Source organism: Neopelma chrysocephalum, unplaced genomic scaffold, assembly GCF_003984885.1.
Source record: "Neopelma chrysocephalum unplaced genomic scaffold, ASM398488v2 Primary Assembly neopelma1_166, whole genome shotgun sequence".
NCBI classification, from domain to species: Eukaryota; Metazoa; Chordata; class Aves; order Passeriformes; family Pipridae; genus Neopelma; species Neopelma chrysocephalum.
In genome coordinates this window covers 1,341,065-1,365,228 of record NW_020897828.1, presented here as the reverse complement: position 1 = coordinate 1,365,228, position 24,164 = coordinate 1,341,065, and the positions used below count along the sequence as shown (strand labels likewise).

Below are 24,164 nucleotides of genomic sequence, written 5' to 3'. Positions count from 1 at the left end.
GGCTCTTCTCGGAGACACCCAACAGCGAGACCTGGCACGGCTCTCTCCTTCCCCGGGGGTTTGGTGGAAACCGGCCTCGCATCGTCCCCCCGAGCGCCTTTGGGGCCGCCTTTGGGGCGAGGGGAGGCAGCGGGCCGGCACCCGTGGGGAGCCGTCGGCCGCCCGTCCTGTCCGTGCCGCCGCCGAGCTGATGGGAGACGTGAAATGAAACGCCGGTTAAGTGGTTGCGGGTGGCTAAATAAAGCCCGGCTCCCCGCCTTTGTCATTTGTTTGTGCCTCTCCGGACTAGGAGGAGGGTGAAGGAATTAGCGAATTCCGGAGTGGAAGGTCTGCTCTCCGTCGCGGTTTGGAAGGAGCTTTATTAAAAGGATGAGGGGGGGAAAAAAAGAAAAAGGGGGGAAGGGAGCTGGGGGAGGAATAAAACCCCCCTCCCAACCCGAACAAAGCTTACCGTTATGGCCATCTAATTCAGAAATTTCGGGAGCAAGGACTGGCCGCGCTAGGGAAAGCCAGGGCTCCTTCAGCGTGCGCTCCCGAGGCACGCCGAGTTAGCGGAGCAAAGGGAAGCGAGGCGCTGCTCCGCTGCATTTTCCAGCCATTATCCCCCATCGGGAAATTTCCCCGATGAGAAACAGAGCGTCGTAAATTCGGGGGGTCGCTCGCCGCCCCTGCCCCGGGGAACGTGCCCCCGAACGCCTTTGATTTAGGAGGGAGGAAAAGTGGCACGTTTCGAGACGCTGCTGGATGTGTCCCGGCTTTTCCAGCCCTACTGATCCTCAAGAGCAACGAGACGACCCCGAGAGCAGGTTTATACCCACGGCTCGGGTGTGTTTTATGTGTCTGTCTTCCTTAAACAGGCCGGGCGTGCGCTTCCGCACACTCTGCTTATTAAGGGCAACGTTTAAATGCATACAGCGAATTCCTGATCTTTCATCGTCTTAACTGCGGGTGGAAATACATTTAAAACCAAAGCTTTGCATCCAGGGATGACAGGCCGGGGGAATAAGCGCCTCCGGTCCCCGAGCCGAGCGTTTAGTGCCTGGGAGGGTGGAGGGGAGAAGGGGGAGGCGGGGAAAGGCGGCTGCGGGCAGTGCCCGGACCCCAAGGGCTGGAATAGGGCGCTTTTTTGGGGGGGCTGCTCCATGGCAGAGTCCCGCGTCACCCCAACTTCCCTCTCCCTCGGGACTCGCCTGTGGAAGGAGGGGAGAGGGGTCACCATTCGTCCGTCCATCCGTCGTCCCTCCCCTCCTCATTCTCGGCTACTGGTTTCCAGTTGGCTTTACTGTGAGGTGGAACGGGGAGCCCGGCAGCCCGGAAAGGCTTCTCGGTACAACGTCTTAAATCCTGGGGCATCGAGACCTGGGGAAAGAGCCCCTTTGAGAGCGCTGGACCCGATGGGTGGGGGGCACCGAGGTTCTGGGGCTTGAAATAAAGGTGGGCACGGAACAGGCTCCCTCTGGGCCTCTGCTCCCGGGGCAGCGGAGCCGAGGTGCCCGCGCTCCCACAGGAATTGCCCCGAGGAGTGGGGGCACCCCGGCCCTCACGGTGGCATCACCCCCGTCAGGCTTAAGGGGGTGTCAGGGTGGGGGGGACAGGCCTGAGAGGCCACCAGCTTGTGTGCTAGGCCTGGATTAGCTGAGGTCAGAGCGATCAGAAACGTTGTACAGCTACAAACCTGGTTTCAGGCTCTGTCTAGACTGGAGGGAAAGAGAGAGAGAGAGAGAGAGAGAGGGCTGTGCTTTTAAAAACCTCGATGGCTACCCCCCCTATTTCCAGAGCGAGTTGAAACATAATTTAGGAAAAGTTTGAGCCCCTCAGCGAGGTGATAGATCCCAGCGCTTCGATAAGGCTTGTAAAATGGTTCAGGCAGGTCTCCTGCTCACCCCGGCCAGGCTTTTCCCAAAGATGCACATTATGGGCTGAATTTTCAGATCCTCCCGCAGAGGCGCCCGGTCAGACTCCAAGGAGCGAGAGAGAAAGGGGATTTCTACCCCAGTTCCTTTCACCTCTCAGAGTGCGAGACTTGCAAGGCACAGTTTCGTGCTCTGATATCACAGTTTGTGCCCTGCGGTATCGCTCCGACCTTGAGATTGAGGAGTTAAAAGTCAGGAGACACAACCTACAGCCTCCCCCACGCTCCCGCTCTGCGACACCGTCTTCTCTCGGGTTTTGGTTTTTTCTATTTTTTTTTTGCTAAGGCATTTGTTGCTGTAGAACAAAAATACACCACGGAATTTCTCCTGTCTTGACTGTCAGCATTTTTTATTATTTTTTTTTCCCGCTGAAAATGAGCTAATGAAAGAAAGAGGCGAGAATAACTCGTGCTTAAAATCCGCGATTCTCTGCCCGCCGGTTATGGCAGACTGGTTAAATCGTCACCCTCTCCCTCCCCCACCCCCAACGCAGTATCCAAAACTGATTATAAAACTGGACATTTATGATTGTTTAAACCGGACGAGAGAGAGCTAATTAATATGTGACCCAAAAGATAATTTGCGCTATACAAAATAATCTGAATAAAGCGACTGAGCGGTAGATCTTAGACCTTTCTTATTCCGAGACGCAGACAATAGAAATTATTACGAACATACTGAGTTTTCTGTTCTCATTTAACCCACGAATGTGTATTTTAAGAAAATCAAGGCGAATCTCAGCTGTTTCATCTGATTTTCATACCCGCTCGCAAGAGGTTCGTTAATGAATTAAATAAATAAATAAAGCCCGAGGAGTGAGTAATCCCTTTTCGAAAGCGAGCGTCTATTGTACTAACGGCTAATAGTGACATTAAAGGTCTTACTAAAACAAAAGTGCTTTTTTAGGGCTTCCCCGGAGCTGCGCGGCCGCTCCCGGGCGGCGGGAGCCGGCGGCCCTGCGGGGACGGGCGGCGGGGTCGCTCCGGCCTCTCCCAGCCGGCGGGGAGGGAAGGAGGGAGGACAGAAGGGAGGGGGAGGAGGGAGGGCGGGGGTCACTGCCGTGGGACCTGCGGGTCCGCCCGGGATGTCGCTGTCTGTAGTAACCCCGCTTTGGGGCCTGTTATCACGATCTGGCGTTTTTGGCTTGGTGGGAAGAGCCGGGTTTGGGGTTGTCCGGGCGTCCTGGAGAGCAGTTTTGTTGTGTTTGGGGTTTTTTTCGGTTTTTTCTCCTTTCTTTTTTTTTTTTTTAAATTTTTTCCCCTTTGGACTTGACCTTGTTTTTTTTCTTAAAAAAAATAAAGACTTGATCTTGACGTCCGTCGTTCCCACCTCCCAGCCGGTGACGCTCATGCCCGCAGAGCGCCCGGCACATCCCTGCCGAGCTTAGACTAAAACAGCCCTTGCTCCTTCCCAAAGCCACCCCGACCTGGGAGCTTCCCCTCTGCGAGCAGAGGTTATTCCCGCCGGAATTCCAGCCGATTCCTGTCGGCTCCAGAGCCGCCCCGACCCCTCGGGTCCAGCAGTGCGACCCTCAGTGCCGTCGGGGCTGAGATACCTCGCTGCTTAAAGCAAAGTGTCATCTGTGCCCCCCGCCCCGCTGCCTCCCCTACACCATGGGGTGACACGAGAGCCCAATCCAACCTCGGACCTCGACTAAAAGAGGGAGATAAAGCTCGATATAAACTAGAGGCCGCCCCCGCGGTGATTTCTCTTTCCCGGCCCAGCGAGGCGCAACCGCGCTGGGGAAAAAATAAAACCCAAAAACCAGGAGAGGCGGCGAACCCCCGGAGCTTGTAGTTGACCCAAGGCTCCTTGTGAAGGATGGCGATTGAATAAGGCGGGGGGACCGTGCGCTCCGGGAGAGCCGGGGAACAGCCCAGCAGACACAAAGGAAATACTCCAAGTTACAGGGCAACCCGATACTTAACATAATACATCGCGAAAGTAATTCTTTTAGCAGAATCCCGAGCGGGAAAGCTACCGGGCTTTCAAATGTGTGCGCGCACGAATTTATGTGTGCGGAGAGCGAAGGTGGGAGTTGATCCCAAATATTTCTAGCTCTTATTACAGTTAAACTCACACTCCCTCCTTCCCTGGAAACTGGGAAATGGTACAAAGTGAATGTTGAGGTATTTTGAAAAACAGCCAGAGGTGGCAAAAGACGGAGGGGTGGGGGGGGGTCGTGCCCGGGTTTGCCAAAGGGAAGGGGGCGCGTTCGTATGAGAACCCCCGCCTTTCAACGGCAAAAGCGGCACGAACTTTGGGGTGTCGGGGCAAAACCCCCTCTCTGTGTCCGGGACGGCGTTGTCGGAGCCCAACCTGCCGCCTGGAGGGGGCTGACGGGCACAACTGCGTTTAGGGCCGGTATTTCCCCTGCCAGGCATCCCACTGTGCCCGTCCTGCCCTCCCAGCGCGGCCCTGGTCCCGGCGGGGACAGACACCGGTACAGACACCAGTAAAAGCAGGGTAAACAGGGAGAGAGGCTCCTCTCATCCATGTTTGCCGACGGGGGGGTGCCAGGAAGAGAAGATTGAGCTTGGGACTGGCGAGTCACCCTCTCCTGGCCGTGCCAGCCCCGCCGGCCGGGGCGGGCTCTGCCGCTGAGCCCGGCTTAGGCTTTCCGGGCTTTTCTCTACCCGCAGCGCCGGGAATCGCACCAAGCCGCTGGATTTAGGCGATCCCTTACCCTCCAGCACCGCAAAGGGGTTGCACCCTGGGGCCAAACCACCTCCACACGCGTTCCCAGCATTCGCGGGAAGGATGCTCCAGCCACTCGCTTGCAGGGAAATCGCTTTCTGGGCCGGGGTAGCGCTTAATTCGTGCCGCGTTGGGGCGTTTTTAAACATTTCCTTCGAAACGAATGCGCGGCGCGGGTTGCAAAGCCGTGTCTGACCCCCGGCAGCCCGCCCCGACGGGGGTCCCCTCCCGGCCGGGGTCAGCCCAGCAAAGTCCCCCCGAGATGGAGCGATGTGGGAAAGGCTCTCTGTGTATCGGCAGCAATTCTGGCCTCGCTCCAGGCCAGTGAGTGAAAATGTGCGTTATTTACTGGCTGGGCAGGACTCTATTGCATCCATATGTTTACAGGACGTAACGCGGCGCGTTTGCAAATCTCTCGGAAGACGAGTTAATGGGCGTCAGCCCTTTATTTGAACGGCAGGTTTTATTCGTTTCGTTTCCACCTTTAAAGCGATCTGCCGGTGGATTAAATGATAAAATCGTCGGCTTTAAAATAAGTTTAGACGAATGCCAGGCTGATCCACCAAACGTGTTTACGTTTGGTGCGAGTTCGCAATCGCAACTCCAATTGAAAATTTCAAAGGGAACAAATCCGCCCAAGCGACTTTTTTTTTTTTTTTTTTGGTTTTAGTCCGGGCTAGGAAAGAACCTGAAAACTAGTGCAGGTTTGGGGGGATGCTATGAAGTGGTACCTGTCCTGCCGTGACGGACAGGACGCAGGGAATTGCCACGCACGTGTGAGGTAGAAACACGGCTCGTTCTTGATGAGTTGCGTGAGTGGCCAAAGGAATAAATCTGCTTCGCCCATCGAAAAGTGAGAGCTCGCCTCCGGACAGTTTTTACTCCACCAGGTGTGACCCCCTTTTCGGTATTACAACCCCGTGCTTTGTGATTGGTAATTAGTAAATCGAAATAAGGGCACCTGGACAGGCTCTGTCGTTTGTATTTGTCTCGGGAAAGAAACCGCAGGATGACTCTGCGATCCCCCAACTTTCCTCCCCAGAGGAAGCAGCTTTTCAGCACAAAGAACGTTTTGACGTGTCTCTGGAAATTCGGGAGCCTTCTCCTGAAGGAGAATTGGGAAGCGGCGCAGAAAAGCGCGAGTTTTCGTTTGGCTCTTCCAAGCAAATTTCCCAGCGCGGAGGGAAGGTGTCCTTCCCCTGCCCACAGGGAAGGGCAGCCACACATGAGAACTCCGGGGGTTTGGAGAGATCCGCCGACACGGGATGGGGATGCAGACGCCACTTCTTGGGAATGACCCTGGGTGCTGCTACTGCCTTGAGACGGCGGAGCAGAGGTGTCAGGGCCGGCCAAGGTCCCCTGTGGTTCCCTGCGTGGCTTCAGAGGCTCCTTTGTGCTTGCCCGGAGGGAGCGGGACACGGGGCCAGGCTCGGTTGACACAGGGAAGGGCGGCAAAACTCGGGGGAAAGCACAGCTTTGAGGCACATCCTCCCCGTGTTCCTCCAGCGGGAGATCCTGTCCATCCCAAGGGACGCCCCGAGAGCGGAGAGAAAGTCTCCCATCATTCCCAGACAAGGTCTAAGTGGCCAAAGCACACGCGGGTCCGTGAGGGCTTCAGGAGGCGCGTTCAGAATCACGCAGGGATTTCTGCCCGGGTGCCAAATTCTCCCTCCCGTGGCTGGGGTCCCGTCGCAGCCGCCTTTGTCCCCGTCGGTGTCCGAGGGGAGGTTTCTTTGGAAGCCCCTGGGCGGTGAGAGGGCACCGGAGGAAAATACAGCGCTCCGTTTTACGACGACACGTTTGAAGCGACCCTGAAGCCTGAGGGTCGCAGGGCTGCGCATCCATCGCACGCGTGTGCGCTCCAGACGGGACCCCCGGGGCGATGGTGGAATTCACGGTCCCGCCGGGCTGGCAGCACCGAATCGCTGTCTCTCACCCTCTTCCGCAGCGCCCTGAGGGCTCCGTGGCCTCGCAGCAGCCGCGCTGTTCTTTCTCCCCAAAAAGGAGGCACTGAAAGGATGCGGTCGCGTCCCTCCCTTCCCCTCCATCTGTGCGCCTTTTCGGGCAGGGGCACGTCTGCCATCAGCTGCCAACGTGAGCGCCCAGCTCTTCGGCTGGCACTCTGCGAACCTCCTAAAATACCTAATTCATTTCTCTGGGGGTGGTCTCAGCTCCAGCGGGGAGCCGGTGTAAGCCTTCTTTGCACGGAGGAAATGAAAAACAAACAAAAACCCGACCATCCAACAAAAAAAACCAACCCCACCCCAGCCCCTCTCCTCGCCCCAAGCGCTCCCAAACCAGCTCCATCAATGACTTTTCGCTGTCACCGAGGCAGTGCCGGGCGCCCGGACTCCCTCTAATCGGGTCGGGCTGTGGGGTCAGCGGGGCCGGGGCTCGACGGGCCCGTGGGGGCGAAGTTGTGCCAGTGGGTCGGTCCCGTCCGAGCGCAGGTGAAGGGCCCGTCGGGGCAGTTTCTCTCCGACCCCTTTGATCTCCTCAGCCCCTTCCCCAGCCGGGACTCGCCTTGGCCAGCGTGGGGGTCGCCGGTCACAACTCCGCGGGGAGGAGGGACGGGCACGGTGCTGTTGGAAAGACGATGGGGAGCGGTGAGGGCCGTCGCCTCCCTGGGGACCGAGGGCTCTCCGGGGAGGGAGAAAGGGCGTCCGAAGGGGTTCCCTTGCCCGGAGAAAGCGCAGTTTCCTTCCCACGTGTGCGTGGAGAAGGGACTCAGCCCTACCAACCTTCTTAATCCCCCCCGTCGCGGCCTGGACGGCGGGGGAATGGGGGGAGAGGGCGGATTGGGGGCAGCGGGGTTGAGGGACGGGCTCCCCTCTCTAACCAGTTCCTTGCTTCCCTTGCAGGTCTGGGCGACGCCTGGGGACAGCCGAGCAGGATAGGCCCCTTGGATAACGTGGCCATGGAGCTCGGATCCCACTTGCTTCAGGTAGTGGACGTTTCCCTCCTCCCGTACGCGCCGCGCACCGGGAACGTGGTGTGGCGGTGGGATTTGCCTCCCGCCACTCCTCCTCCTCCTCCTCCGCTTATTCCTCACCCCCGCACCGCCACAGGAGCCTGGGTGAAGCCTTCATCTTATTCCCGAGCTTCGCTGGGCTGGGGGGAGAGGAAAACCGAGACACCGACCACTTCTATTATTATTATTATTATTATTATTATTATTATTATTATTATTACTACTACTACTTTTGATGTTAGCAGAACCCACGCCTCTGTGAACGCAAAGTGTCTCCCAGCCCTAAAAGCGTTAATCGGGCACCTTAAATCTGCTGGGAATGTCCCCAGGCAGGTCCCGGCCAGCGCCGACGGGGTTTGTCTGGAGAGGCGCCGGACACCGGGAATTTCGGGAGGGGAAACCTGTGAGGGAGCGCAGGGCTCCCGAGGGAGGGAAACACCTGGATCGGATCTCCCGTGGACGTTAGCACCTGAAAATACCGTTGTTCACAGTCCCGTTGATCTGCTCTGGAATTCCTCTGAACTCCAGGAGAGTTTAGGAAGTCGTAGCTGGGGCGAGCGTTCCAGCAGGAGGGGGGAGGAAAAAAAAACAAATTGCGTTTAACTCCATTTTTAAAATTATTTTTTAATATATGTGAACTTATTTTTTTTTTCTGCCCCGATTTTAAAGAGCCAGTAAACCGTAATCATTTAACGGCGGGTTTTATTGTGGGAGGTTAATTCCTGGTCACAGAGCTGGAGCTGTTTTAACCGTTCGCTCGGCTGGGGGATAAAAAAAACCTCAACAGAAAAACTCTGTTCGGGCTCCCTGGCCGCTTCCCCCCGCGGTGCCGCCGCCAGGGTTTGCCCACCCCGTTGTGTCCCTGTCCCCAGGCTCGAGCTGTGGCAGGGTGGGAGAGCTGGGAATGCTGCGCCGGGTCCCCCGACCTTGGAAATGACGCGCGCAGTTATTTATTTGCTACCCCAGCCCCTGCAAAATATCTTTTCTGCGGGGAAGAGGAAGAGCGTTTTGGGGAGGCTGATTAGAAGGGTGAGGTGCTGACCACGTACAGGGAGTGGGGATGGATAGAGCTCCAAATGACCTCCTGGGGAGGCATTTCTAGCCTTGGAAATTTTGTTCTGAGTGGGTGATGCCCTCCCATATGTTCCACCATCACTGGTCCACCTAGAAAATATATATCTAGTTATGGATAGTATTATACATGCATAATATAATGTATAGATTAAAATATATACCTATTCATACAAACCATTGTTACACTTCTCCTCCCTGCTGGTTATTCCACTTTTTGTCTGGCATTAATTGAACTTATAAATAATTATGTACTGTTCACCTGTGATACTCATTTTACAGTTCAGTTATTGCTGGATGACGTATTCTTCACATTTTAATAAACCCACATTTACAGTAAACCTTTTAATTTTATTTCATAGCCTTTTCATTTCGTTCTTAGAATGAAACTTTCCAGGGTGAAATTTCAGCTTCAATGTGCTTTTCTTGCACAGAAAATTTTGGGACCTGCTGCACCACACGGTGCAGTAACAGCAGCACTGACTCTGGTTTAGTGGTGACACTGGGTAGAGCCATTGCAAGATGACAGTGTTTAAAAGCAAAGTTATGGCTAAGGGTGCAATAATTTGTTTCCCATTATGATCCTTCAACAAAATTTAATTTATGTTCAAAAAAAAAAAAGGGGAGGGGGGAAATAAAGGCAAAGAGCAATCTGGTTTCAATTACATGCTGTAGGCCAGGGAATAATTTGGGATATTTTCTTATTGGGGTGGCACTATAAGAGCAAGAAGCATACAGAATTTTATTGCTTCTCTTCTGGTTCAGTAACTTCAAATGAATTAAAATAGGTGGTTCTTTTATCTGTGAGCTGTAAAAATGATTTTTCTCTTCCAAATATATTTTCCTGTGATGTTCATACGTATGTGCTGATCAAAGCTTTCTACACTAATGGAGAGTGTTCAACTGAGAATATCAGATACTTTTGAAAAAATGTCTCAAATTGGGCACTAAAAACCTCAAAGTCTCCCCAAACTGAGAATTAATGTGTCCAAATCATGGTCATTTTTGCTGAGCTGCACCACTTGCATCACTTTTCTTTTTCTTGTATGAATGATACGGGGCTAAATTACACTTCACTTTTTGCTCACACAAGTAATATTTACCTTCCAGCCAATATCCTGTCAATAAGAATTTGTAGGATTGGATTGGATTCATGGAGTATTCCATTGGTCAGGGTTGCCAGACTGCAAGGATATAACTTCATCAGCACAAATACCTCTCTTCAAGTGTGATAAAGTTTTGAAAGCTGATTTACTCTGCTTCCTTTTTGGAAATTCACATAGTAAGAGAGCAGACAGCTCTTGTTCAGAAATACATTTTGGAAAATACAGTTAGACTTAAAGCTTTACTTACAGCATCCTGAAATATATTGCAAAGAGCAGCGGGCTGTGTCTGCCAATTATGCCATAAAAAATGGCTCACGTAGTGTTAGACTTCCCCTAAGCACCACATAGCTCAGGATTTGTGCTAAGCACTAAAATAGCCTGAATCAACAGGAGAATGTTCACTGGAAGTGCAGCAGTAAAGCTGCATCTGCGGGGGAATGAGTTGGATTTCACAACCAACGTTTGAAGGAGCAGCATCAGAGAAAGGTTTCCACTCCTTTAATTTTGCTGCTCTTGATGGAAATCTTCCTTTGTTTTCTTTTATTTTTGCTGTAAATGCTTTAACCAGAGTGCTTGTCTCTCACCCTCCGTCTTTCCCTTCATTTCAGACTTTGGATGGCTTTGTTTTCGTGGTGGCATCAGATGGCAAAATAATGTACATCTCAGAAACAGCATCTGTGCATCTTGGCTTATCTCAGGTATGAGTGATGTGTTAAATCAGCTGTTAAATAAAAATTTTGAACCTAACACTGGTATCTTACCATTATATAATTTTTTTAGGGGTATTTCAAGGTTTGACTTTTTTCCTCTGAAAGTGCCCTTAGTAAAATATTCAAGTTCCCTCTGCTTACAGCCACATCATGACTGTCTTTATATCTTTTCTTGTTCATTGTATTTTACTCCTCATTACCTTTTAAGGAGGGCAATAAATAATATGATATTGCAAATTGCAGATCTATACAGGGCTTGAAACCCAACCCTCCTGCCTGCGTGGTAACTCAATCACTCTGAAATAAAGCTCAGAACCCGAGTCTGTAAGTTTTAGATTGTGTAAGATATTGAGACTTGCTATGAAATGGAGAGGAAATCTGATGTGGAACATGAGTTTTATGGTAAATGTGCTTTAGGAAAAAGGAAAAAAAAAATAAAAAAGGAAAGAAAAAGGGGGGCAGATTTATGAGTGTTCACATGGAATTCAGGGTAGTTTTGCCTGAGTTTTTCCAGCTCAGTGGTCTTTTCAGTAAAGCGTTTTATATGGTCGTGATAGAACTCATAAAACTCGGTTTACTACTGTTCTGCACAAGGAGCATAAGGGGTTTTTTATTGTTTTTCTTTCTTAGATGGACATTTCTAATTTTTTTTTGGCCTTCTTGGGATAGGCACGAGGGCAAACAGCCCGAATTTATTGCAGAAGGCAAGTTTCCATACCTTTGTCTGTAAATGTATTACAGAAATTCCTTGGTAGCACCTGACCCAAAGCTTGCTGAAAGCCAACAGAAAAATTCCCAATTAATTTCACTGGGCCCTGCATGAGACTTGCAAGAAACAGAAGCGTTTCATCACAAATTCAGTGTGTCAAACACTTGTCAGAGCTAAACAAAGTGAAATAAAGACTAAATAGAAGAGGGAAGAAGAATGAGGAGGTGAAGGTGAGGGAGAGCAGGATGTTCTGAAAATACCTGGGGAATATGCCCCGTGGTTATTTCAATAAACAGGGAGGGGGCTTGACTGGTGGGGATTGTATGTGTACTTAACCTTGGTAGTAACTAATATTTTTAATTGAAAAAACGTGGAGTTCTTTGAATGTGTGTGTTTATAACCGTGATATTTGAATCAGTAGCCGTGGGAGAAAATAGAACTCTAAAGGGTGAGAAAAAGCAAATATATAAACTCATAAACACCATTTCTAAGGCCCTGTTTCTCTAATACCCTTAGAAAAAGTAGTTTTGAAAACAAATAGTCTGCGTAGGTACTTTTTTTTTTCATGCCAGCTTTAAAAACGTGACGAGGAAACGCTCCCAGTTCTTTCTTTCAGAGGGATATCAAGTCATCAGATCTTGTGGGTCTCAGTATTATCCCTTCATCTGGTGAAATTAAAGAACTATGGGATCAGTGGGACACTAAAGAGACTTTGCCACAAGCAAGGAGAGGGGACTGGGAGCATCACACGGGCTTTAGTCCTATTTATCCCTCCTGGCCATCTGCACTGACTGAATTCCACGGGCATGGAAATATCTGTAACCCCCCAGTTCCAAGAGGAAAATGGGAGGATTTGGTCACGTTGCTTTTGGAGGTCAAGTTTAATGAGCAAAATCCCAAACTTTTCCCTTTAGTAGATACTTATAAACAAACGAGCTGTATCCTTGAAAGTTTGGTATTTATAAATAAATGAGCTGCATCCTGGAAAGGATTGAGGGATGTGAAATTTAAGGGCATGTTTTAGACTCTCAAAACACACAATTTCACAGTGCACAGGGTTTTATTTATATAAATAAGACCCCCCCGCTAAACAAGGCAGTGATTCCCCCCCCCTTTTCTTATATTGATTTATCATCTACTCTGTTGTTACTGTGTGTCAATATTCTATTTTTGAGAGGATAATTTTGCTCTAAGTAGCATTAACTTTAATATTAACATCAACATTAATAGGCTGCTCCTACTCACCAGGATATGAATACACTAACACTGGGATATTCCTGCAAGCTTCCCAGGGTTCTAAAGGAGTTCTTGTTCCTGCTTCTCTGGAAATCACTGGGAATTTTGCCACTGACATCAACAAGAATGGGATTAGTCAGGAGAAGTAAATTCTGCGAGTTATAATCCCACACTGTATTTTCAACAAGTGCTCCTACAGAGCTCCAGCCAATACAAGCTGAGAGCAGAGTGATGGTGATTGTAGAGAATCTTTTAGAGTGGGCACAGAAAGGCCTTTTTATTAAATAATTTGACAATTAACTAGTCCACACATCTAATTTCCAGTTAAATTGCAATTTGTTTAAAATATATGTGTATTTAAAGCAAATAAAAAAGGCCATTTCAAAATATTTTTGCAGGATATTTTTGGAGACCTGTGACAGCCGCCTTTATCTTCTGGTTGATCTTGAATTTTTACTCCAGCAGAGAGAAATTAGAGTTTCTGAAAAAATTAGAGCTTCACTGGCTGGTGTGGTGAAACTGGTTATACCTTTCAAAACAACGCTGAGGATTGTTTTACAGCAGGACCTTGCTCAGTTCTGCCCGCAGATGATCAGAAACAGGATTTCTGAAAAATCTACATCTTCATTTTGGGGGTCTGCCACTTAGTCTGTGGCTTTGGATTTTGATTTGCCCTCAAGTGTAACAGTAAATATTGTAAATAATGATGATTAGGACCCCCCTCCTCCATCTAATTCCAGTTGGCCTCAGACCAGTGATGAACTGACTTTGTGCTGGTTGAGGCAGCCAATTCCTTGCCTCTTTTTTTCCGTGGATAACAAATAGGTTTCAAATTCCCCAAATATTTTTTCCCCTTAGAGTCCAAAGACACAAAATGGAGAGGAAAATCCTCTTAGGAAACAATGGTGAACGATGCATTTTTATTTTATTTCGAAGGTCTGGAGTTTATTCCACCCATTTTCTGGACCCACGAGGGAGCCAAGCTTATCTTTGCCTTTGGATAAATCTTGAAATATTTAACCACAAACATCTGAACTTTTCCAGGGGCTTGTTTTACCTCCATCAAATCAGTATATGAAAGGCAAAACATGTAATTATTTGCTCTAGAATCCATCCACTTAGTCCTCTGTGTTTATTATGGATCATTCCTGGGCAGGGGAAAAAAAAATGCAGCTGAGTTACACATAAAAACCCACTTAGTAGGAAATGGTGATATTTGGTAGTAAGCAGGTATTTACAGACATTAAAAAGCTGCATCAAGGTTTAATAAGCCCAAGGCATGGGATTTTAGAAGGTTTATGAATCGAACCATATAATTTGTATATTTATTTTTTTTTTTGGTAAAGTTTTCAGCGTTTCATTGCAGGCTTTAAAACGGCCTGAAATGTGCTCTTGCATAGCGGGAGCCTGTGGTGAGTTTCCAAATTATGGATCCATATTTGGGTTATTTGACTCTCACACGGCCTCCCCCCCTCATTTCTTCACTGGTGGCTTTATGTTTCCACTCCCAATTTTTTACAGTCAATTTTGGTTTTCGGGCGTCGAACGTTTTCGCCTCCCACTGGTTTCCCCCGGGGTTGCAAAACACGCCCCTGGAGCCAAAAATATCCCTCCGTGTGTGGAAAACGAGGAAAAACTGGTCATTTGCTCAGACAAAACATCCTAGGTTTGAATTTTAAATATCAAATTATACCGGGATGGGAATTACGCTTTTCGGATAAAACCGCGACCTTTGAATCCCGCCTGTGTTTCCATGAGGATTCCTTTTCAAATCAGGTGATGATTTTGGGGAAAAGCAAGAGATGCCCGTGAGTTACAGTTTTTAAGAGTTGGTGTGGTCGTGATTATAGTTGGTGACAGCAGAGATGCAACGGGATCTTTTTGGTTTGCTGCAGTTGATGTGTCTGGTCAGGTCGATTGGTGGTTTTTTGGCTAAGAAAGTCCTTATATTGAAGGGAGAGATTGTTTAGACAGAGCCACCCACGAATTTTTTACTTTTTTGGAAGGTAAATTCTCTTTGATAGAAGTGCTTTAATTTCAAGGGTAAAACATTCAGAAAAAAAATCACTGTTAGCCAAGGATAAAATGATAAGAGCAGGGTCATAAGTGATGCTCCTTTTGGTTTAAACACTGACCTCAGCTGTGCATTTTTTTAATGGTAATTTTTTTCATGCTTTGACCAGTGAAGTGTCCATCACCACAGGAATTATTGGCATTTTTAAACGAGTCTGTAGGTTAAAAACTGGACATTTATGGTATGTTTTTCCCCCTTGTAATTATAAAGAAAGAGAAGCATTGCCAAGCATGATTCACAGTGAGATATGTGTGTGTTCTCCTTCCTCCCCTGCCACTAAAACTTGAATATGGGTTGTTACTGTAACAAGTCCCCACCTGTTTCTGTCCTGAAAAGGAGCAGCCAGTGCTTTTTAAGGAGAACTTTTAGAGAAAATTATATAAATGAAGCAACATAGATAATATCCTTTTCCTCTTTTTCTTTTCCCCTTCCACTTCCCCTCTCCCTCCTTTGTTTCTCTTTTTCTTTCTTTTTCTTTTCCTTTCTTTTTTTTTCTTTCTTTCTTTTTCTCTTTCTTTCTTTCTTTTTCTCTTTCTTTCTTTCTGTCTCTCTTCCTCTCTTTCTTTCTTTTTCTTTCTCCCTTTCTTTCTTTCCTTTCTCTCTTTCTTTTCTCTTTCTTTCTTTCTTTTCTCTTTCTTTTCTCTTTCTTTTTCTCTTTCCTTTCTCTTTCCTTTCCACTTTTTTTTTTCCCCCCTTACTCAGTGAAGCTTTAGTCTGGTTAGAACATCAAATCAGTGTTGATGTTTTTGTTTTTGCAGGGAGGGGCTGTTGGAAAGGAGCGGTGGGGAACAAAAAAAAAGTCAGTTTGCATAGTCCTGGGAAGAGACATTCCATGAATAATGCAGAAAATGGAAGGATGAGAAACATTTTCAGAAAAAGATTGCTTTGTGGGGGCAGACAACTTCATTTATTCCGAAGAAAAGGCAACTCACACATCTCAGCAAAGCAGCAGGATTGGCTCAGAATAATGGGTTAAATTACTTCACCTCTCAGCTGTCTCTGATCTTGGGGGCCCAAGGCACATCAGGCCACTCAGAACAATTGGGCAGCCTGACACTAATTTAAAACACAGGCTCAAAGTATTGGTTGGCTCCTTAAATCAATTACTGCATCTATCTGGAGACTCTTGTGGGTGGGTTTTAGACGTGGCAAAGAGGAGTCGGCGGAGAGGACGCGCCCGCCGCTCGTTCGATCGTGTGTGCGACAGTTCTTAGGTGGGAAAGGCAGAAATCCATCCCTGCCCCAGCAAAGTTCGAGGGAGAAGAGGGAATATTTCAGGCAGATCTAGTCTTTACCCCGTGTGTTTGCTCAGAGCAGTGAAAATCCGTGGAATTCTGCCTTTTGAATTCCCTGGCTGCGGATGGAGCTGCGGTGGATGGGCTTTGAAAAGGCACAAAGGGATTGTGTGAGTGGAGTGGTTTGGGCTCAGAGAGCTCAGCTGCCAGCTGAGCGCAGGTGAGAGTTTCTGGGAACCTGGAGGAACGTTATTTTTTAAACATCTGCCCCCTCGAGGGGCATTAAGGCCGTCCCCAGAGGTTTTACCCCGTTTCGGGGCGATCAAACATTTCTACAGCTGCTCTAGTTTATCACTTCATTCCCAGCTCTCTCCAACAGCAGCTCTTCTGTCTCTGATGCACCACCAGGAATTCCCACAACAATATTAACTAGTGCTGAAGAAGAGATGAATTGAGTTTAATGGGTGTAATTTGGAAGACGGGTTTGATACATCAACCTCCTGCTCTAAAAATGGTGTGTGGTCACCCAGCTGCAGGGCTTGGGTTGCTTAAGGACAGAAAAAAAATGAACCAGCTGCTTGTGTTCCATGTCCCTTCGCAGGTGGAGCTCACTGGAAACAGCATTTACGAGTACATCCACCCCTCTGATCACGATGAGATGACAGCTGTCCTCACTGCTCACCAGCCTCTCCATCCTCACCTTCTGCAAGGTACCTGTGATCAAACCACAAGTGAAAAATGTAAAAAAAAAAAAAAAAGTAGACGAGTTCCAACCCAAAGCATTCTATGATTCCCTAAGTTCGTATTTATCCTGTTTGAAGATGTCCAAAAAGGGAGGAGGAGGAGGAACACGAAGCTGAAACCACGATGCAGGATTTTGGGTTGCTGCACTAAAAGGAATTAGCTACCCCAGATTAAATAATTCCTCTAATGCCATGCAGCCCATGCAGTTTCAAACAGCTTTTTAGATTTTACCCAGTGGCCATTTCATCTCTGCTGTTTTGTCATCACTGCTGAGGTTGCAGAAATGTTGTTGGCCCAACTCGGCACAGCTGAATCTACATGGTCTTAGTGGAAAAAAAAACCACCAAAACATCAGGCAATTGGTAAATAGGAGGATGTTTTTAATATTTTTGAAACAACTGTTAAATTTGAAGCTTGGACAAAAAGCCAGACATAATGATCCCTACCATAGGAAGAGCAGAACTGGGGTTTGTAAATGATTTGGATTTAGAAATTCACTTTAAAAAGAGTTTTCTCCAGGAAAATAAAGTTCTCTTGCCTTGCTGTCACCCTGGCTGTGCTCATAAATATGGACACAACCCTTTTTGTGTTGTTACTTCAGTGCAATAACTACTATATATAACTGCTATAGAACTATAATAATAAGTCATTCTCATCTTTGCACCACTTTCTTCGGTAGCTTTTGTTTCACTGGGGGCAATTCTTCGAATTTTAAAATATCAGCCATAATCTGGCTCTGTCCAGTGTGCTTTCACATATATTTCATAATTGCTTAATCACTTTTTATAATTGTTTAATCACTTAGAGCTCACCCCCTGCTGGTTTATCCCAGTCTTCTCAAAGCACAGCTCCTGAAAACACGAGGAATTTTGGGTTCACACCCATTGCTGTGCTTGGTTCTGACTTCTGTGATTCCATCAGGGCAGAGCCACTTTCTCTCTGGATTCAGGGAAGGCTGGTGTGCCTGGAAGCACATTTACTGCTCTGAGTGGTGCTAATGGAAGAATTATCTCAGCCTCCTTCTCTTTTCTCCCTCCCCAGACAGGTCATCTTGGAAAACAAAACTCTTTTGGGGGTCTTGGAAAAAAAACTCTTATTTTTCTTGGCCTCTTCTAGCTTGACTATTTCATAGTTACTTGACTATTTCACAGTTTGCTCAGAATATTTTGAATTTTGACATTTAAAAAAAACCATTTTATCTCTTTTTTCCTACCTTACTGATAAGCAGAGGAGATACCCCCTGATATAAATGGTTTAGGGGTGATTTTGGTGGTGCTGGGTCGATGGTGGAACTGGATGATCTTGAAGGTCTCTTCCAGCCTTGCTGATCCTGTGAAATCCATGATTTTCATGCAGTTTTGCTGGTATCCAGAATTGGTAGTAGGATATTCTTATACCTACTGTCTTGCCAGTGCCAATAACCTCTTGTTTTTCTTAAAAATACATATATATATTAATTTATTATTGGAGATTTTTACAGATTTAAAGTCACAAGGGTCTGATTGGAATGAATTTCCAGGCCAAAAGCAAATGATCCCGCCTCTCTTCCTGTTCTTCCCAAATATATCCCTCATTCTCCATAGATTTCTTTTCCTCCCCCTATATAGATGCTGCTAGTTATCAAAATCAGGCTCTGGTTTCTCATCAGTGCAAAGTTAAAGGAAAATTCCCTTGGAATTGTGATCCATTTTGGGTATATTTGGTATAAAATTTTGTGTAGCAGAGGAGATGGATAAAAACCTCCAAACAACAGGATCTTATTTTGGATTCCTAGACCTGGAGAAGATAAATAAGGGAGTTCAGCTGTGTCCTGGTTTGTATAGAGATTATTTTATGGAAATATGGAATATTTTATGGAAATATGGAATATTTTATGGAAATCACTTCCCCATAAAATGCGTGGAGTGGGTGTATCAAAAAAACCCAGAATCTACAGTTAAATCTTCCTAAAATTGACAGAGTGAACAAATATTTATATTTTTTTTGCCTCCCCTGTGCCAGTAATTCCCTTTTCTGCAGTGTTTTATACATATGTATCTTGAGAGATAAACTTAAATCTTAATTATATCTTTAAGATATAATTTTAAACTACAAAATACTGCTATAATTTTTAAACTACAAAAATCAAAGCAGGTTTCCTATTTTAATCCACTGAAGCCCTGAAACCTATTTAATAAATGACAGGAATGAAGCAACTTCCAGCTGTATCTGAGTAGATATTTTCAATATTTAGGTAAAACATGGAGTTCCACAAATAACTTAGGACAGAGGGCACTTGAGTAGAAGTGGCTTTATTTTCTAGAAAATAAAAAGGAGGAAAACAGACTTTTTAAAGAGAATTTTTTTGTCATTTCAGTTTCTTTTTGTATCTTTTAATCTTCTAAAACATGGCTGAACCATCAACTCAAATAAAAACATTCCTTTTATAACTTTATTACATTACAGATTGCTCCAATCTGGGGCATTACTTAGGTGTAAAATCAATATTCCACTGCAGACACAGATTTTTATATCAGAAATTTACAGCTTGGCTCACGTAAAGTGCCCGGATATTTAGATACATGTTTAGTTCAGGTGTTATTTCAGCAGTTGTAGCTGGATAAGATCTGTTGTGAGAGGAATAAAATCACAAATGTCAACAGACATATCTACACTTTGTGGTATTCTGTTACTGGTGTTAAATAACCCCGGGTACAGATTATTTTTGACCTCTAATTTTATGGTCTTTGTAAATTTGGATTTGACCTCTATTTATTTCGCAGGGAAATTCAAATTACTGCATAAAATTGGAGGTAGTAGGAATTTCTTTATGTAATCCTGTCACATTGTTTTTCTTCAGATAACTCACCCTGGTGTAAGAAAAAATTATATATTGGTTTAAAAGGCATAAACCTTCATGAATTATTACGTTTTAAGTTCGCCCTGAACTTCCTCATGTTTCAGGTAGAACAAGGCACATCCCAAATACAGCAGGTACATAATTTTGTTTTTCCAAAAGACAGTGGAAATACTTGAATAATCACGTACTTCCAGGAGCTGGGACTTCATAGCTAGATTAAGGGTAATAAATTCTGGGAATATGGATGCTGGTGAACTGTGAGGGTGGTGAGGGCCTGGAATAGGTTTCCCAGAGAAGCTGTGGCTGCCCCTGGATCCCTGGAAGTGTCCAAGGCCAGGTTGTATGGGGCTTGGAGCAACCTGGGCTAGTGGAAGGTGGGAGGAGGTTGGAACTGGATAATCTTTAAGGTCCCTTCCATCCCAAACCATTTTATCATTCCATGATCTGTTTGGTTTATCAGAAAGCAGATTGGGAGGTGACTTGATTGCTGTGTGTACATATTTCCAAGGAAAGAAAATACTGGGAACCAAAGGGCTGGTTTAGAAATAAAAACGTATCAAGGAGCGACGTCTGTGCACCGAAACCACAAAAACTCCAATTAGAATAATGCATTCATTCATAACTGGGAGTCTGATTAACCACAAGAAGAAAACACTGAGGGAAGCAGTGATTTCTTCCTGTTTTGATGCCTTCAGCTCGAGGCTGCACGTTAGAGAAGGCAGAATTCAGGCAAAAAGAAGCTCGGCACAGGGGCAACAGGCTGAATTTTAGTGACCTGCACTGCCCAGGTCACAACTGAGACCTCCTGCTCCTTTCTTTAAGTCTACAGGCCATGACTCAATGAAAGCCATAAGCCCCAAGATCTGGGGGGGCTTTGGAGAATTTCAGCTCTGACTTAACAAAGTCTTTGAGCTGCCTTTTTACTGTAATGTAAAGCAATATGAACTTTGCCATGAGAGAAGCCAACAGCTGGACTCTCTTTCTGAGGGTGGCTGGGGTGGGAAAACAGGAATAATCTCCCTCGCATACGTATTAAAAGTAGAATATGGCTCAGTGAATCACCTCACGTGTGAGTCTTCAGGCCAACTTTGCACCAGTTGTAACAAAATGAATCCATTATGTTTGACTGGGGTGGGTTAACAGAAAGAAAAAGAAAAAAATAAAAGAGGAAAATATTTTTATATTGATTCCAAATTATGTGTCCTGACTGTGCTCAGATCTCAGATGATTTCCCTGACCCTTCACATTCTTTGCAAGTATTGCTGACCGTGTTTCTGGTCTGCAGAACCGTCGTGTGCTTTGGTTGAGTTTTGTACCTGTGAAGGTTTGCACCTCAGTTTTGCACTCCCTGTGCCACCTGTATTTGTTGTAAAGGCTGGTATCGGGATTCCTGGGCCTCTCTCCCAGGATATGATGGGGCAACAGTAGTTTTGGAGTCCTGGATACCTGCAAAGTTATGTTTCAGACTGACTGCAGAGGCTTGGTGCATGTTGCAGATCTCCCTCCTTAGTGCAGGAGAACTATTAGGTGGTGGTTGTGGTGCCAGGCCAAATTCTGCCTGGTCATCGAATCCCAGAATATCCTGAGTTAGAAGAGACCCACCAGGATCATCCAGTCCAAGCCCTGGCCCTGCCCAGGACACCCCAACACTCCCCCCTGTCCCTCAGAGCGTCATCCAAACCCTCCTGGAGCTCTGGCAGCCTTGGGGCCGTGCCCACTGCCCTGAGGAGCCTGGTCAGTGCCCAACCACCCTCTGGGGGAAGAACCTTGTCCTGAGATCCACCCTGAGCCTGCTCTGTCCCAGCTCCAGCCCTTCCCTGGGTCCTGTCCCTGCTCCCAGAGGTCGGAGCTGCCCCTTGGGAGGAGCTGCAGCCCCGCTGAGCTCTGCCCTGGGGCTCCTCTGCTCTGGCTGCACCAGCCAAGTGCCCTCAGCTGCTCCTCCTGCAGCCCCTCTAAATCCTTCCCCATCTTTGTGTCTGTCCTTTGGACACTCTCTAAGAGCTTTAGATCTTATATTTTGGCATCCAAAACTGCCCCCAGCCTCGAGGTGAGGCCACCCCAGCCCAGAGCAGAACAGCAGCTCTAGAACTTCCTGCAGGCAGGGGAGGAGTTTGCCCCTTTCCTCACCTCACCTGAAGCTTAAAACTAAATGTCCACCTGGCCAGCAAGTCTAAGTAGCCACGGCTCAGCAGCAAAGCATTTTGGTGCTGGCAGGATGGGGGGGACAGTACTGGAAGAGGTTTGTGGGGTGATGTTACCAAGTGCCCTCTCCAGAGGCAATAATATGTCCAAAATAGTGGCTGGATATCAGGGACTGAAAGCTGAGGATTTCTCCAGGATTATTGACCACAGCCAGCTCCCACCAGCACAATCTTTGGAGGGAACAATGTGCCAACACAAACTGGGATGCAATCAGGACCTTATGCCCTCAAATGATGTTACTTTTAAAATATTTTTGTTGCTGAACTGTGTCTACTCACTGTTCCTGCAGGAAGTTTTCTCTCACAGTTCACAGCACAGAGTGGAGGGCCTGTAGCAGGGCAGTAACACTTACAGAACCATCCATCTCCTGAGATTGCAGCTGACACAAGCAAGAAAACAAGCAAAATAAAAGATATTTGCGGCTTCACCAAGACAAGGAATTAAACAATGCTGAGAGGGATTCAAGGAATCAATCAATGCTGAGAAGGTTTCAGCATTTTGTGCTGCTCTTCAGTGTGTGTTTCCAGCCAGGCACTGTGTGTCTCTTATTGGCTTCAATTGCTTTTTCTGAGATTTTAAACCTCTAAAATATCTATATCTCCCCAAATTTTGCTGACTCACACCAAGGCACAGTGGACTAAAAGCTGTTTATTAACAATCCCCAGAACAGAGAAAGGGAAAAAGAAACGTGGTAGTTGCTGCAGACATTCCAGTTGTCTGCTAACAACTGGATAATTCCTATATGATTAGTTGTAAGCCTAATGTAAGTTCCACGAGGAATGTGGAATACATTAGGTCAGGCTTTCTCCACCCCAGCTGATGCTTTAAGGGCACCATTTCACTCAGCCCAGAAGCAAATCCCACACTTTTCCACTCAGGGAAGAACTTCTTCCCTCCACACGTAAAGTTTGACATCAAAAGAAGGGGATAGAAAATTTGGCATCTTTTTTACACTGAGTTTTAAAGAATTTTCCTTTTTTCTAGCAGCACATGTGCAAAAGAGAAACATTGGCAGGGATTCTAGTTTTCATTAATTTAAAAATATTTTACAGGAGAACTATTACTGAGTGATAATGGTTTAACATGATCCTGTTGCCACTGTTTGTTCGGGTCACTTTAAACTTGAGGAACACAGAAAATAGAATTTTTGATGGACACAAGTGGAAAAGAGGGTTGCTGACAAGCCACTAAAACATCTTTTTAATGTAAAAGAAGTAAAATATACCAAAAAGAGCAAAGTGTCTCACTGTAAATCCTGTTGTTTTCCTTTCTGCCTAGTGCTCTGTTGAGATTTTTCCCCAAGGAAAGTTTGGAATAAGGGAATATTTGGGTAAATGCAGGTAAAGGGCTCAGTTTGGATGGCAGGAATGATAACAGAGACAATTCACCCCCTGCAGCACTGCCAGGCTTCTGAATATGATCAGGACACAGAACAAACTGTCTAAAAGGGGGGAAGATTTGGGTAGTTTGTGCAAGTTTGTAACTCTAGGACAACAACAGAACTGATCCTTTTCCTACCACAGCCTGAGCATTACCAGGGAAAACCAAGGGAAAAACAGGGAAAATCAACCCCTTTCTGTTGGTCAATCCCGGATTCCCAGCTTGAGGACTGTCTTAAAACTGTCTGTGCTGCTATGGAAGCATCTTTTCTCTGTGTGTCCACAGTGTTTTCACCTCTTTTTTGGTTTAGAAGTTGGTGTCACCCTCATCCAGGATTAAGGGATATAGGCTGTGCCATTCTGTCTCCTGTTCAGCCTGGAGAAGAGAAGGCTCCAGGGAGATCTTAGAGCCTCTTCCAGTGCCTAAAGGGGCTCCAGGAAAGCTGGAGAGGGACTTTGGACAAGGGAAAGGACAAGGGGGAATGGCTTTAAGCTGAAGGAGGGCAGGGTTAGGTGGGATATTGGGAAGAAATCCTTCCCTGTGAGGGTGGGGAGGCCCTGGCACAGGTTGCCCAGAGAAGCTGTGGCTGCCCCTGGATCCCTGGAAGTGTCCAGGTTGGACGGGGCTTGGAGCAACCTGGGCTAGTGGAAGGTGTCCCTGCCCATGGCAGGGGGTGGCACTGGATGGGCTTTAAAGTCCCTTCCAACCCAAACCATTCTGTGATTCTGTGATTCTGTGTCTCACACAAATCTATAGCCTTGTTGTGCTCACAAGAGCCAAGCCAAGATCCTCACATCCTCTTTTATCAGCACTGTGCTGTGTGGGACCCAGATGCCTTGCAGACCACACAAGAATCAGAGTAGAACACGTGTGACTTTAGAGAGCAGAGGAGGTAAGATGGAAATAACCACTGAACAACAACTAAAAGGGAAAAAAATACACAGAGTGCTCAGGGGATGGGCAGAAAAGTGTCATCCACACGTGAACTTGTGGTATCTGTGTTTCCACCTGTAGAACAGTCCAGCAGGGGCATGGATGGAGCTTATCCCACCTGTGCCTTGTCTCCAGAGGATGCAGGTGTGTGTCCCCACACAAGGTGGACATGAGGGAAGGCAGAATCAGGTGACCTGCTCTAAAAGTGCCCCTTGATAACAGTTTCCATCTCCTACACTAGAGCTGAAATCTGACCCATCAGTTGTGTTTGGAGATCCCAATTTTAATGCTGCTCCACGTTTTTTTTTTGGAGTGACAGATGAGATGCACATTCCTAAAACAGC

The 24,164-nt window shown here is 46.9% G+C and overlaps 1 protein-coding gene across 1 annotated transcript in view; it reads left to right on the top strand.

Moving 5' to 3' along the window:
• SIM2 (SIM bHLH transcription factor 2) overlaps positions 1–24,164 on the top strand; it is a 54,347-nt gene that overhangs the window by 1,671 nt on the left and 28,512 nt on the right. The window contains exons 2-4 of the mRNA XM_027701750.1: positions 7,472–7,554; positions 10,367–10,456; positions 16,324–16,432. Of these exons, the coding sequence (XP_027557551.1) occupies positions 7,472–7,554; positions 10,367–10,456; positions 16,324–16,432 (282 nt within the window). The remainder of the gene's footprint in view (positions 1–7,471; positions 7,555–10,366; positions 10,457–16,323; positions 16,433–24,164) is intronic.